At 37.3% G+C, this 16102-nt stretch overlaps 1 protein-coding gene across 1 annotated transcript in view; it reads left to right on the top strand.

The window, feature by feature from the left end:
- The window catches only part of minpp1a (multiple inositol-polyphosphate phosphatase 1a), a 13647-nt gene extending 591 nt beyond the window's left edge, over positions 1-13056 (top strand). The window contains exons 1-5 of the mRNA XM_052153863.1: positions 1-117; positions 1069-1260; positions 2629-2726; positions 3515-3645; positions 12578-13056. The exon at positions 1-117 is cut by the window's left edge and continues 591 nt beyond it. Coding sequence (XP_052009823.1) covers positions 1-117; positions 1069-1260; positions 2629-2726; positions 3515-3645; positions 12578-12938 — 899 coding nt within the window. The 3' untranslated portion in view covers positions 12939-13056. The remainder of the gene's footprint in view (positions 118-1068; positions 1261-2628; positions 2727-3514; positions 3646-12577) is intronic.
- Positions 13057-16102: the final 3046 nt, after the last annotated feature.

Genomic DNA, 16102 nt, shown 5'->3' with positions numbered 1-16102 from the left:
TGACAAAGGAGAACTTGCGTCGCGGACGCGTAAAACTGATCACCAGTTCCAAGCACAGGTGTGTGAACAGTACCATCGCTTTCAGAGCGGGACTAATGGAAGGACTGAATATACAAGGTAGCGGTTACTGCACTGAGTCATCTGCATGCCACAGTTAAAACATTATTTTCTTGCACGCCTTGACATACAGAGTGTGTTCTGTTGTCTTAAAGGAATGGTTCACCCAAAAATAAAAATGATCTCATCATTTACTCACCCTCTTGCCAACCCAGATGTGTATGACTTACTCTCTTCTGCAGAAAACAGATAAAGATTTTTAGAGGAATATCTCAGCTCTATTAGTCCACACAATGCAAGTGAATGGTGGCCAAAACTTTGAAGACCCACAAAGCACATAAAGGCAGCATAAAAGTAACCCATACGACTCCAGTGGTTTAATCCATGTTTTTTGAAGCGATCCAATCGGTTTTGGGTGAGAACAGACCATAACGTTACTCCTTTTCCACTTTGTCATCTTGCCATTGCTGTATGTCGGTACTATCATGATTTCAAGCTCAATTACACTTCCTAGTGCTTGACGCATATGCAGAGCGCTAGGAAGTGTAATCGAGCCTGATATCATGATTGCTAAGTAGACTGCATATGTCAACATTTTGAGTAATAAGAGTCAAATCTTGGTTTGTTCTTACCCAAAACAGATTGGATCACTCTTTAAGACATGGATTCAACTATGGGAGTCATACAGATTACTTTCATGCTGCCTTTATGTGCTTTGTGGATCTTCAAAGTTTTGGTCACATTCACTTGCATTGTGTGGACTAATAGAGCTGAGATATTCCTCTAAAAATATTCGTCTGTGTTCTACAGAATCAAGGCAGTCATACACATCTGGTTTGGCAAGAGGGTGAGTCAATGATGAGATCATTTTTATTTTTGGGCAAACTATTTCTTTGCAGTACTGTTCACTCGAGTAATTACATACTGATGACACACCAATATAAAGTAACCTGTTTGCATGTGACAATTCAGTAAAGGCCATCATCAGTTTTATTTGATTTGTTTTTCAAGTTGAGTTGGAGCATGCTGTGAATGACACATTGATGCGTTACTTCGACCAGTGTGAGAGGTTTGTGAAAGAAGTGGAGAACAACAAAAGTGCCTTGGAGGAAGTGAAATACTTTAACGAAGGCCCTGAGATGAAAAGAACAATGGAGAAAATGGCTGATAGACTGGAGGTCCCTTACGCCAACATCACAGATGGTCAGTAACAGTTGTAATGTCATGATCATCACCCTGTTTCACTGTCAAAACACTCAAATTAAACCTAAGTGCAAGTAGCAATGAGCAGGGTCCAGGTTTGAAGACTCACAAAGCACATAAAGGCAGCATAAAAGTAACCCAAAAGTAAGCAAGTATGTTACTGAGCAGTATAGTAGTATGAAAATGCCTTTGAGACAAAAATCTATTGGTCAACTACAACTCATTATGTTTTGTGGAAAGAACAGAATTTCAGCAGACATGCTGCAAATTACATTCCCTCTTGAAGCTTCAACCTTGCAACAGCAAGCAGAAAACTTTGAGCATCAATTATTACATGTATTTCCTTTCTTATAGCATTTAATGCTGTTTGACCACGTCTCACAGGCAAATGAAATAAGCAAAATATTTGTAAATATTTTACCATTATAAAACCACAAAACTTGAGGAAAATCCAGTGTAAGTGCTTTCAAAAAATTATAAGCTTCACACTTCTGCCTTTAAACCCTACAAAAATGGACCCCATTCACTTCTATTGGAATTGCCTCAATTAAGAAAACTCGATTTTTGCTTTTTCTAAAGGAACACGTCGGGAAAAAAAAACATTTGTGGTTATCAACATTATGCCTCAGATGCTGTTGATTAAGATTGACTTGTATTGAACCCGAAATATTATTTGAAGAAGATTAACAATCCCTAAGAAAGGCAATACGATTCCAGCTCATTGGCTGCTTGGGCCCTAAATAAGTTTAAGTTAAAAAAAGTGCTGTGAAGTTGTCCACATTAGTTCTGATTGTTTTGGTGAAATAGACTGAAGCACAGAGTGTCCAGATGAAAATGTGTAGTAGAATTGCAGGGCTATTTTGCTGTAGGTGCTTATAGAGAACAGAAGATATAGAAGGCAATAAGAAACAAAACAGTAATGAAAACCATTGATCAGTTGATGAAACAAGCCTTTATTGAGTTTAGGGCTCTGGTCTGCTCATCTTATCTGCCGATGTCAGCAGTTGCATGTCAATGCACAAACAGAGATAGACAGATGAACACAGTGAAAGATTGAAAGGGGAAAATAGAGGGAAAGACTTACTTGTCAATGGTAGCTACTGTAGTTTTTATGTATGACATTAGAGGGCAGTGTTGATTATGTTTTCAGTCTGTGCACCAAGCACACTGGACGGAAGCACAGAAATATCTGTGATTACATTTACACCAGTTCTTTTCAAATATCCGGATACATTTAGCATTTTTACACAGAACTAATAGAAAGAAATAAACAATTTACTTACTTATTTGTTCAAAATATATTTACAAATGACACATGAAGAAACTAAATTCTGCAATACACACCTTACTATTTGTTTTACTTTATAGATTCAGTGGAGGCAGCATTCTACCTGTGTGCATATGAGTTTACTATCAAAGGGTTGAACTCACCCTGGTGCCAGTTGTTTGACAAGGTAGACGCAGAGGTATGGAAAGAGAGCAGAGTTCACGGCAACAGAGATTATCAACCGCAACATGATTTGCTTCTCTGTCACACTCCTATCATAAGAAGGAAATACACACTCTTATGTTTGCTCTTTGTTTACCATGTTTACTATATATAATGTAGTATTCATATAATTATATTTGGAATATTTCTTCTATCTGGTATGTAGCTGGAAGATAAAACAGCAAAAAATATAAAAGCTTTAACATAAAGTTCTGGTATTGGTTCTGTAATAGTATGCCATCTCCAGTCTTGTCTAAAGCAGAGCAAATGATAATGACCTCTGATTCAATTTTTGTATTTCATAACAAAAACCCATTCCATTCCATTTTATTTTTATTTTTTATTTTTTATTTATTATAATTTATCATTGTTGATTATTCTGGTGTTTTATTGTACTGGTTGGTATAGTTTTGAAGGTGACCTGTCTGTTTGAAGAGTTTATTCCAGATTGTGTCATGATGATTGTTCTGATTTTGAATCTGTGCCTAAAATGACCATTTTTAACACAAAAGTGGAAAAGTCTTAGTATTATACTATTATCTGAAGTATATTTCTTTAGAAAAATATTATAGTTAAATAAATGATACTTGAACAGAGCAAAAATGTTGATTAATTTCCAGAATTGTTGTAATTTTATCTAAACCATGATGGATTTTAAATTCTAAATATTGCTCTAATTATTTTTCACACCTGTGTGAGGTCATATACACTTGTAGGTGTTTGAAGGTGTAGTGTATGTAAGTGTATGTGTGTTCTATCTCCTAGGTGATGGAGTATTCTGGTGACCTGAAACAATATTGGAAACGAAGCTACGGTCATGAAATCAACAGCAAGTCCAGCTGCATCCTCTTCCATGATCTCTTCCATCGCCTTGATCGAGTTGTAGCCCAGATCAAGTAAGAGCAATTTCTCTTTTCTCAGTGGATAAAATAACGATTTTATGGATTTCTACTGTCAAGATTAAAATGATTTTGATTTGACAGTGAAAATATGTAAATTTAACAATTTCTACTTTACTCCTACGTCTTCGTTTAAATGGCATTTTTTATTGGTCCGTAAGTTAAAACCTTTTTCTCTGGCGTCACAATGGCCTTGAAGATTTATTCTCACAAAAGAGTCATTAATCGGTGAGCAGCTCCACTTTCTTTGAAAGAATAGAGGGGCTGGTACCTGCTTTCAGAGCAGTATCAGTTGTTATGGCTGTAATAAAGAGCAGTAAATGATTAACAGCAGCAGGTACAGACAGACAGATTCAAACATGTGGGAGAGGCTTATTTTCCTTAGCTATGAATGTCTTACTTGAACTGTGAAGATTACAACTTATTCACATCTGTTTCACCCCATGTTTTTATTTATTCTGTGAACTAAAATAAATACATTTTATTTATGAATTTTAAAATAAAATAAATTTACAATAGCAAAAATGAGAAATGAAGAGTTGGTTTCAAGTTTGTTTCTGTGTGTGAGAAAGACAAAGAGAGAGTGGTAGTGTGAGGGAGGCAAGGAAAGAGAGAAAAACGCCTTTGTCGAGCCAGGAACACCTCTAATTGAGAGCAATAGAGCATGCATAAGAAATACACTTTTGTTACATTTTACAGCCTAACTAGCGTCACTCCACAAATTCGCTCTCACACCCACAGCCCACTTTACATACAGTGGCCCTACAAGCCACATTTTGCAGAACACACAGCGTCAAAACAGGAACTGGAATTATTAAATCCCCTTGTGTAATAAAATCAGCTGTCCTACTATTCATTCTATCCCGCACCTGACTCTTGACCTTAGACCTGTTATACATCCTTTTCGATGTTTGAAAGTCAAACTCAAAGTTAAGTAATCTTGGGTGCGAGGTGCGTCATAAAATTAGATGGTTCAGTTAGTGTATCCATACAGGATATATTAGTGGACCAGAAAGCAGTTGATTTAAGTAACATAACTTGTTTGATTATAATTCACTTAGAAGGAAATAAATTCTTCTCTTTGAAATTGAACTGTTCCACATATCTTTGAAAATTCAAAATGTTTAACTAAATAGACAGTTCACCCAAAATAAAACTTCTGTCATCATTTACTCACCCTTGTGTTGTTCCAAATGAGTAGAACTTTATTTCTTCGGTCGAATGCGAAAGAAAGATATTTTGCAGATTTTCATTTTAAGTGAATGACAACTTATGTTTTGGTCTGTTCCTCACATAAATCTAGTGTATGGGATTATAGTGATATACCAATATTGTATTCGGCTATAGTGTATGAGTAAGGACTACTTTTATGGTAATTTTTGGTTCTTTGTCCTCTTTAGAGCTTGACAACCCATAGTCAATATGTGCATTCAGTCTATGGATAAAGAGCTGTGCAAACATTCTGCTAAATGCCTCCTTTTGTGTTTCACATAAAAAAGAATGTCACTCAAGTTTTGAACAACACAAGGGTGAGTACATTTTCAGTTTTGGATGAACTATTCCTTACAGTATCTTCTGTATTTAAATCCAACCAAAGAGGTATTGCACGTTTGTGGATGCCTCTGCGTTATCTGGCACTTTTATCAGTTTTTTCTGTCTTTCTATTTTTCTTCTTTTCTTTTTTATTTCAGGTCATGACTAAGCAAATCTTTAAGTAGCTGATAATAACAAAGGTTTTATTTAATTATTTTAATTATTATTCTTTCACTACACGCCTACAACAAGCGACGTATTTTATAGAGTTGATGGTCTGAGGAAATCATGGTGTGTTTCTTGTGGCCTCTGAGTGAACTCGACTCATTAAATATACACGTGATCATCCCGAGAACCAGGACGCCTGTTTTGTTTCTGTTTGTGCTGGTTCTGCTTAGCGGCTGGAGTTTGTTTTGTGGAGGAACATACATTCGGGACAGCTGTGGATGAATCTGCTTGTTCTTTGTGCTTATGCCTTCTATTGGCTGGAGTTTGTTTTACAAAGTATTTTATGTTATGTAATTTTGCCTCACAAAATTTGTATAGAAGCACCAGGCTTAAGCAATCCGATGGCAAAGCTGTCACGGGGGCTCTCGTAGGCATACATGGACTCTTTGAGTTTAGAGGGATGGACGCCGGTTGGCACTGTCGTGCGCAGGGTTAATGTTAATGTTTGTTTTGTTCGGGGGGAAGATCGAGGTTTTATTGTTGCATTAATGTTGAAATGTGGTCTTTATAATTTTGTTTATTTATTTATTAATTTTTTATATTACATAGAAATGTCGAATGTTAATATGAGTGGACTGTCTTTCTCCATGTGGAATGTGAATGGGTTAGGACACCCCATGAAAAGAAGGAAGGCTATTTCTTTTCTTAAACGTAAGAAATATTATATAGTGTTTCTTCAAGAAACACATCTTTCCCCTCAGGAAGCTGAAAAGTTTGGGAAGATATGCGGTGGATGTGTTTTCTTCAGTGCTGGCTCAAGTAAAAGCAGGGGAGTCATTATATTGATAAATAAACATATACAATTCAAATTTCTCAAACAAATTAATGATAAATTAGGAAGAGTCATTATTGTTTTAGCTGAAATTTCAGGGGCAAAGGTTGATTTTGGCTAATATTTTAATATAACATTGATGATCAGGCTTTTTTATAGATCTTGAAGTGATGATACAAACGGTTGACACCCCTCATGATATAATATTGGTAGGAGACTTTAATCTATTGATCATAGTGAGGCAAAAGTGTGTAAGCCCCCTAGGGCAACATTGACGCTTCACAGGATGTGTAAAATTTTGGCCTTACAGAAATTTGAACCCATTTGGTAGAGACTATAAATTTTTTTCATCAGTCCATAAGATTTATTCTAGAATATATTTCTTTTTTATATCTAAATACCTCATTTAATCTGTTGTTGATTGCTCAATTGGAAACATATTAGTCTCAGATCACGCCCTGGTGAGTTTAGAGGTGTTGCCACATATGGACAAAAAAAATAAATCATATAGTTGGTGCTTTAATGTATCCCTTTTGCAAAATCCTGAATTCCAACAAATGTTAAAGGCTGAAATCAATGTCTATATGGAGACCATCTGGTCCTCAGTATCCTCTGTGGGTGTGGCTTGGGAGGCACTTAAGGTGGTTCTTAGGGTCAGATCATATGTATCTGTATGCCTCATTCATCAAAAAATATAAATCAAAAGAACTTGTGGAGTTGGAAGGAAATATTAAAAGTGCATAGGCAGAGCCGAAGCGCCTAATGTTGTCTGATGGCCTCAGAGAACTGACCCGAAATACAGATATAATACTATTTTGTTGCAAAAGGTGGAGATTTGGTTTTTCATGGAAAGACAGTTATACTTTGAGTTGGGAGACAAAGTAGGGAAGCTTTTGGCTAGATATATAAAACAGAGTTTTTTTCTACCATTCCCTCAGTATAATCTGCTGGTGGTGAAATATTTACCTCAGCCATTGATATTAATAATGTTTTTAAAGAATTATCTTGATCTTTATAGTTCCATGTCTTCATCTACAGATGAAGATACTAGAAACTGTGTGGAACCATTGGAACTCCCTAAATTGACGACTGAGCAAAAAATTCTCTTGATTCTGAGATAAACTTGGAGGAACTTGACGAGGTAATTAAGGCCCAGCCCAATTGCAAGGCTCCGGGGCCAGATGGCTTTGCCGCTGAATAATTTAGATTCTTATGCTACAGAACTGGCTCCACTTTTGTTAGAAGATTATACAGAATAATTAAAGAATGGAAAGCTTCATAGATCAGGTGGGGTTTATTCACGGCAGTAGCTCTTCTGATAACAATAGGCATTTTATCAATATCATGTGGTCAGTGGCGAATAATCAGACTTCAGTCGCTGCCATCTCACTTGACGCTGAAAAGGTGTTTGATTTGGTAGAATGGGATTATCTTTTTAAGATTTTAGAAATATATGGGTTCGGAAATACTTTTATTGGATGGATCAATTTACTTTATAGACACCCGGTAGCGGCAGTACAAACAAATGGATTAATTTCTGATTATTTTACTCTGGCTAGGGGCATCCAGCAGGGTTACCCTCTTTCCTCACTATTGTTCTGTCTTGCCCTGGAACCGTTAGCAGCCACGATAAGAAAGGAAGATGATTTTATAGGGGTGATAGTGGGAGGCGTGGCACATTTGTTTATGTAGATGATATTTTATTATTCGTCTCCAACCCTACTAGATCTATGCCTTGCCTCCACAGAATTACCAATTCTGTATATGGTATACAGAGTTAATTGGTCTAAATCCGAAGCTTTGGCTCTGACAGTGTACTGTACAGTAATGGGGGCAGTGGTGGCTCAGTGGTTGAGGCTCAGGGTTACTGACCAGAAGGTCAGGGGTTCAAGCCCCAGCACCACCAAGATGCCACTGTTGGGCCCTTGAGCAAGGCCCTTAACTCCAGGTTGCTCCAGGGGGATTGTCCCTGTAATAAGTGCACTGTAAGTCGCTTTGGATAAAAGCGTCTGCCAAATGCATAAATGTAAATGTAAATGTAAATGTAATGGCTTTTCATCCGGACACCTTTCAATGGCCCAAACAGGGCATTAAGTATTTGGGTATTTTATTCCCAGCAAACAACACTTTAATAAAAAGGTTTTCGAGCAATGTGGGTAGATGGGCTTCATTACATTTATCTATGATTGGGAAGGTTAATGTTATTAAAATTAATTGTATTCCAAAATTTAACTACCTGCTATAGTCTCTCCTTGTAGATGTCCCCCTCTCTTATTTCAAGCAATTCTATAGCATAGCAAAGTCCTTCATTTGGAATAATAAGCATCCCAGGTTACATTTCAATAAGTTACATTGCCCGATTGACAAAGGTTGGCTAGGCCTACCCAAGATTTTGTTTTATTATTATGTGTTCGGTCGTTGACATTTGGCTAACTGGTCGCTTCCACCTGAGAGGGCCCCTCCCTGGTTTCGTATTGTATAAGAAGTCCTTGCCCCAATTTTGCCATTGCAAAGTATTTGGATCAAACTAACCGGAAAAGTTAAATCACACCCCGTTATTTCGCATTTGCACGTTGTTTGGACAAAAGTGTCCAGAGTGTTTAATTTGGACATTTATTTAAATGTTGCCTCAAGCATATGGCTGAACCCTAAATTACATATTAATAAGTCCCCTTTCTGTTGGTCAGAGTGGATTTGAAGGGGGGTTACTACACTTGTTGGCCTATATGAGAGTGGAGTGTTGAGATCTTTTGATAATTTGGTTCAACATTTTAAGATTCCAAGATCCCAGTTCTTTAAATTTTTGCCACTTCGTACTATTTTTGGGAGTAGTGTACTCCCCCCTAAAGTGGCAGATACTCTGGGAATGGTGATTACTGCTTTTAGAAAAAGGTCATGAGCATCAGAATATTACTTCCTGTTAATTCAGAGTCTGGGGGATGGAGCTTTATCTTCTCTCAAGAGATTATGGAAGAAAGATTTAAACTTTGTATTGGAGGAGGTAGTGTGGGCTACGATCCTAAAAAGTATCAGGTCTGCATCTAGAGCAGCAAAGGGTCGGTCTGATGCAATTGTATAGGCTTGGTCTTAAAGACTCACCCACCTGCTGGCAATGCCAGTCAGAAGACGTGGACACGACCCATGTTTTTTGGGGTTGTGTTAAGATTTAGGAATTATTGTGGGACCAGCTCTTTGTGTGTGACATACTGGACACTCAGTTTTCATTTAGCCCCAGACTATGTATTTTGGGTGATGGAGGGGTCCTGAAGGTGGGAGATAAATACATGAAAACAAATGGTCCTAACAATCGTGATGATTGGCAGACAGCTAATCCTTAGAGGATCAAAGTCAACTGATGCACCCTCATTTTGTGAGTGGTGCACAGAGTTGGGTAAAGTGGCAGCTTTTGAGGAGATGACTTCCAGATGGCTGGGGAACCTGGCAATTCATTGCAGAAATGGGGAAGTTATTTGTCTTATTTGGAATGGTCCTAGTGAGGGGCAGTGGAGGGAGACAAATAGTAATTTCTTTTAATAACTTTGCATAATCCATAATTTTGTGGTTAAATTTATTTTTGTCTGTGTTGGAATCAATAAAAAAAATATTAAAGTAAATGTTAAAGTAAAAGTGGCCCCTTTTAATTTACACTAAATGTCATTTATAAATTAAATTAAAATAATACAGAATTTATCATTTATAATAACCACTTATACTTACAATGGAAAAAGTGACTTAGATATTTTTTTTAATCTATTCTAGAGTAAATCTTATGAACAGATGCAAAAAAGGTATAGTCTCTCCCAGATGGATTCAGAAGTCTCCAAAGTCTGTAATACCAAGATTTTTACACATCATCTGTAATGTCCTTTAAAGCTCTTAAAAACTATAAATAAATATACTACAAACATATTGATCCCAAAGTAGAAATAGCTTATAATATTCATCCACAATCATGTTTTCAGTGTTGAAATGGCATACAATTGGGAAAAGCTGTTTAATGTGATGTTACTAGACAGTGGTTCAATTTGATCTAGATTGTACCATGTTGAGCAATTGATTCAAAGGTATAAACATTTTTGTTACATTTCTTCAACTCATACGGGAAAATATACACTAGAAATTACATTAAATCAGGTTTAACAATGAAAAACACATTAGATAAGGGTCTGTATGGTAGTTTACATGGTGCTTTTTTATATTTACAAAACATGTGACATAAGACAGCACTATACAAACTCTGTAACATTTTTTTTTTATACATATGTATATATATATATATATACACTCACCTAAAGGATTATTAGGAACACCTGTACAATTTCTCATTAATGCAATTATCTAATCAACCAATCACATGGCAGTTGCTTCAATGCATTTAGGGGTGTGGTCCTGGTCAAGACAATCTCCTGAACTCCAAACTGAATGTCAGAATGGGAAAGAAAGGTGATTTAAGCAACTTTGAGGGTGGCATGGTTGTTGGTGCCAGACGGTCCGGTCTGAGTATTTCACAATCTGCTCAGTTACTGGGATTTTCACGCACAACCATTTCTAGGGTTTACAAAGAATGGTGTGAAAAGGGGAAAACCATCCAGTATGCGGCAGTCCTGTGGGCGAAAATGCCTTGTTGATGCTAGAGGTCAGAGGAGAATGGGCCGACTGATTCAAGCTGATAGAAGAGCAACTTTGCCTGAAATAACCACTCGTTACAACCGAGGTATGCAGCAAAGCATTTGTGAATCCACAACACGCACAACCTTGAGGCGGATGGGCTACAACAGCAGAAGACCCCACCGGGTACCACTCATCTCCACTACAAATAGGAAAAAGAGGCTACAATTTGCAAGAGCTCACCAAAATTGGACAGTTGAAGACTGGAAAAATGTTGCCTGGTCTGATGAGTCTCGATTTCTGTTGAGACATTCAGATGGTAGAGTCAGAATTTGGCGTAAACAGAATGAGAACATGGATCCATCATGCCTTGTTACCACTGTGCAGGCTGCTGGTGGTGGTGTAATGGTGTGGGGGATGTTTTCTTGGCACACTTTAGGCCCCTTAGTGCCAATTGGGCATCGTTTAAATGCCACGGCCTACCTGAGCATTGTTTCTGACCATGTCCATCCCTTTATGGCCACCATGTACCCATCCTCTGATGGCTACTTCCAGCAGGATAATGCACCATGTCACAAAGCTTGAATCATTTCAAATTGGTTTCTTGAACATGACAATGAGTTCACTGTACTAAAATGGCCCCCACAGTCACCAGATCTCAACCCAATAGAGCATCTTTGGGATGTGGTGGAACGGGAGCTTCGTGCCCTGGATGTGCATCCCACAAATCTCCATCAACTGCAAGATGCTATCCTATCAATATGGGCCAACATTTCTAAAGAATGCTTTCAGCACCTTGTTGAATCAATGCCACGTAGAATTAAGGCAGTTCTGAAGGCGAAAGGGGGTCAAACACAGTATTAGTATGGTGTTCCTAATAATCCTTTAGGTGAGTGGATATGAAATATATATTATAAATATAATTCAAATAACTAAAATGTGTTCCTTTATTGTGGCAGACGACAGAAGCATTGATAAGGAAATACAAAAAGTAGCTTTAGAAGGTGATATATTGTTTATTTCCATATTATAGAACATAAAGTGAGCCTATCATTGGCCTACAGTCCACAACCATCCATTTTGCATTTTAATTTGACAATTTTTCAATGATACATGTATTATAGGCGTTTTTCCAAGGATGTGTCTATGTACTCATGGTGCTTTCAATGAAAGTGTTTGTTTGTTTAGCATTTATCATACCTGCTCAGATTTCCATTTGCTGTATCAAATGTATGTTTATGAGACGTGCTTTTGACCTACACATTTAAAAAGCCATGCAAAGGCCCATTCATGATACATATGTTTTTTGAATGATTAAACAGCAGGTAGGGCATATTGCAGGTTCTCTTCTGTAAGTGTTTAAGTGGTTCTTTCAGTCCCAGTACAAGGACTTTGTGTTCAGTTTTATTTAAATTTTTTCTAAAAGATCACCTTTGGTCATATTCAAAGGTTGTGGTGTACTCCTCTACTGTCATTGGTGGCAAACAGTAGAAAAATTGCATGCTGGGTTTGCAATCAGCAAGTCACACTTATGTACAGTATACTGCGATTTGTAATCTGTGTTTTGTAATAAAAGTGCAGGTGCACTCTAAGATCCCTCTGAAAAGGCAAAAATCTCAGCTTGAAAATCATGCATTCAAAACTATTTAGCAGAGATTAACTAGAGTATAAAATGTCTTTATTTTTAGTATCAAGATTGAGTAGTGATGGAATAATACATTCAAAGTACTTCCTCTCATGCTCTATTTCTCTCTGTTTTATTGTTTGTCTTCCCTCTTTGTCTCTCAGTTCGGATGGTGTAGTATCGGAGGTTGTAACGGTGCAGGTTGGCCATGCTGAGACGCTTATACCCCTCCTCACCCTGTTGGATCTGTTTAAGGATGACATCCCTCTCAACTCAACTAACTTTGCCACGCAACAGAACAGAATTTTCCGGAGTGGGCACATTGTGCCGTACGCTGCCAACCTCCTGGTTGTGCTGTATCAATGCCCGGATGGTATTAGAATGGGGGTGCGAATCAATGAGAAACCTTTGACCCTTCCTGGACTCAGTGATTCTGTTCCCTTGTATGAGGATGTGAAGAAGCACTATAGCGCTTTGTTGGGAGGTTGTGACCAAGAGACTGTGTGTAAAATAAAAAACTCATAGACATAGTATAGAACCACTTAACACACAGAGACCAATAGCTGGCATACATTTTTACGTCACCAGAACACTTTACAAACAGATTTGTTGAAGAAAAATACATTTAAATTTTTTTAAATCAGCTCAGTCGATTGTGATACTTTCATAAATGTCCACCACAATTTAATGCACCATGGCCATGTGTTAAAGAAAAGAGGAACAAATAACATTGCAGTTGAAATAACCACACTTTATTGGACTGATTATATGGACCAAGGAGTGATCGATAAGTCCAACCTTGTGCAGTTTAAGTAAAGGAAAGACATTGAGCTCTGACCTTCCAATTAATCAACCAATCACATTCCACATACAAAAACTTTCAGAGCTGCTATGTCACTTCATTAAAGTTTACAACACTATAGTCTTCACAATAAAAGAGATGATTGTTTCTTTTTAAAGAAAAAAATCTATCAATGCCACAGTTTTAAGTAATAAATCTGTGATTGTGCCATGTTTACAAAGTCTAAACTATTATACAGGTGAAACTCGAAAAATTAGAATATCGTGCAAAAGTTCATTAATTTCAATAATTCAACTTAAAAGGTGAAACTAATATATTATATAGACTCATTACAAGCAAAGTAAGATATTTCAAGTCTTTATTTGATATAATTTTTATGATTATGGCTTACAGCTTATGAAAACCCCAAATTCAGAATCTCAGAAAATTAGAATATTACATGAAATCAATAAAAAAAGGATTTTAAATACAGAAATGTCGGCCCTCTGAAAAGTATAATCATGCATATGTACTCAGTACTTGGTTTGGGCCCCTTTTGCATTAATTACTGCCTCAATGCGGCGTGGCATGGATGCTATCAGCCTGTGGCACTGCTGAGGTGTTATGGAAGACCAAGATGCTTCAATAGCAGCCTTCAGCTCTTCTTTGTTTGGTCTCATGTCTCTCATCTTTCTCTTGGCAATGCCCCATAGATTCTCTATGGGGTTCAGGTCAGGCGAGTTTGCTGGCCAATCAAGCACAGTAATACTATGGTCATTGAACCAGGTTTTGGTACTTTTGGCAGTGTGGGCAGGTGCCAAGTCCTGCTGGAAAATGAAGTCAGCATCTCCATAAAGCTTGTCTGCTGAAGGAAGCATGAAGTGCTCTAAAATGTCCCGGTAGACGGCTGCGTTGACTCTGGACTTAATAAAGCACAGTGGACCAACACCAGCCGATGACATGGCTCCCCAAACCAACACAGACTGTGGAAACTTCACACTGGACTTCAAGCATCTTGGATTGTGTGCCTCTCCATTCTTCCTCCAGACTCTGGGACCTTGGTTTCCAAATGAGATGCAAAATTTGCTCTCATCAGAAAAGAGGACTTTGGACCACTGAGCAACAGACCAGTTCTTTTTTTCTTTAGCCCAGGTAAGACGTTTGACATTTGAAGCCCATGTCCAGGACCCGTCTGTGTGTGGTGGCTCTTGATGCAGTAACTCCAGCCTCAGTCCACTCCTTGTGAAGCTCCCCACACATTTGAATGGCCTTTTCCTGACAATCCTCTCCAGGCTACGGTCATCCCTGCTGCTTGTGCACCTTTTTCTTCCACACTTTTCCCTTCCACTTAACTTTCTATTAATGTGCTTTGATACAGCACTTTGAGAACATCCAACTTCTTTTGCAATTACCTTTTGAGGCTTTCCCTCCTTGTGGAGGGTGTCAATGATGGTTTTCTGCACAACTGTCAGGTCAGCAGTCTTCCCCATGATTGTGAATTCAACTGAACCAGACTGAGAGACCATTTAAAGGCTCAGGAACCCTTTGCAGGTGTTTAGCTGATTAGAGTGTGACACTTTGAGCCTACAATACTGAACCTTTTCACAATATTCTAATTTTCTGAGATTCTGAATTTGGGGTTTTCATAAGCTGTAAGCCATAATCATCAAAATTATATCAAATAAAGGCTGGAAATATCTTACTTTGCTTGTAATGAGTCTATATAATATATTAGTTTCACCTTTTAAGTTGAATTACTGAAATTAATGAACTTTTGCACGATATTCTAATTTTTCGAGTTTCACCTGTAAATGGCTGGTACTGGCAGAGATCGCATTTTTTTAGAGAACTATTTCTATTTATACTACATTTTACAGACCAAAGAATTCACCTTTAAATGGGTCATGACAGGAATACATTTTTCATTTTACTATAAAAACATACTGTAAATTTCAGAACTCAAAACGTCCTCCTCACTGTGAAAAGAGAATTTGTTGAAATCAATCTGACAAAACAACTCATTCTCTACTTCCTCAACATTGTGATGTCACACTGTGGTAGAAACACATCAAAGTCTTAAAGTAAAAGCAGCACCTAAACTGAGTGTTTCTGACAGAGAGTCAGAATAAGGGTGGAAAATGATCAGGTTTTACAAATATATGTTTTTTGTGCAAAACAAATAAATAAACTTTACTAATATTATACAGTACATGACCCTCAAGGAACATGTCATGACCCCTTTTATTAGACTTGTGTACAGTAAAGCAGACTTTGACCTGTGTCTTATGCATGTTTGATTTTATTTGAAGAAGCTGATTGCATTTATACAAACATTTCCTTTTTGGCAGATTTAATATGCATGCAAAATGTTTAATATTAATAAAATTAGGGATGCTTGTTATAAAAAGCAAATGTATATGAAGAGTTTTTGATCCAAATATCACAACATATATTTTGTTGTTTCCAAAGTTTAAGGTTTTATTTTTAATTAAATCGAATGAAGTGCTGATCCTGTGATTTGGGAGATGTTGGACTCAACATTTGTTCATTAGTTTTTCCAGCATTGTGATGACTGTCCATTTCTCTTTGATTTCATAAAGTCCTCAAATGATCAAAAGATACCAAAGAAAAATTGCAGATCCTATTGGAAGTTTTTGTCACACAGGATCAGACTTTTGATGCTCTATCATAAGGAGTTTTAGGTGTTGTTTCACCGAGGATACATTTGAGGTGTCAACTTGTTACAGTGTCTCTGTATATGAATTAAAATGTCGACTATAAACGGAGCATTCAGAGCAACCTTGTGTCAGTTGAAAGTGCCTTGATGTTAAATGAACTGGTGAAGGTTATAATCTCTCGTCTACACAACCCATGCCCAAGATTCAATTTGCATAAATGTAGAACATCC

The sequence above is a fragment of the Xyrauchen texanus genome, chromosome 22, assembly GCF_025860055.1.
Source record: "Xyrauchen texanus isolate HMW12.3.18 chromosome 22, RBS_HiC_50CHRs, whole genome shotgun sequence".
Classification (NCBI taxonomy): domain Eukaryota; kingdom Metazoa; phylum Chordata; class Actinopteri; order Cypriniformes; family Catostomidae; genus Xyrauchen; species Xyrauchen texanus.
The sequence above is the reverse complement of the archived record's forward strand: the minus strand, read 5'-3'. Positions and strand labels throughout refer to the sequence as shown.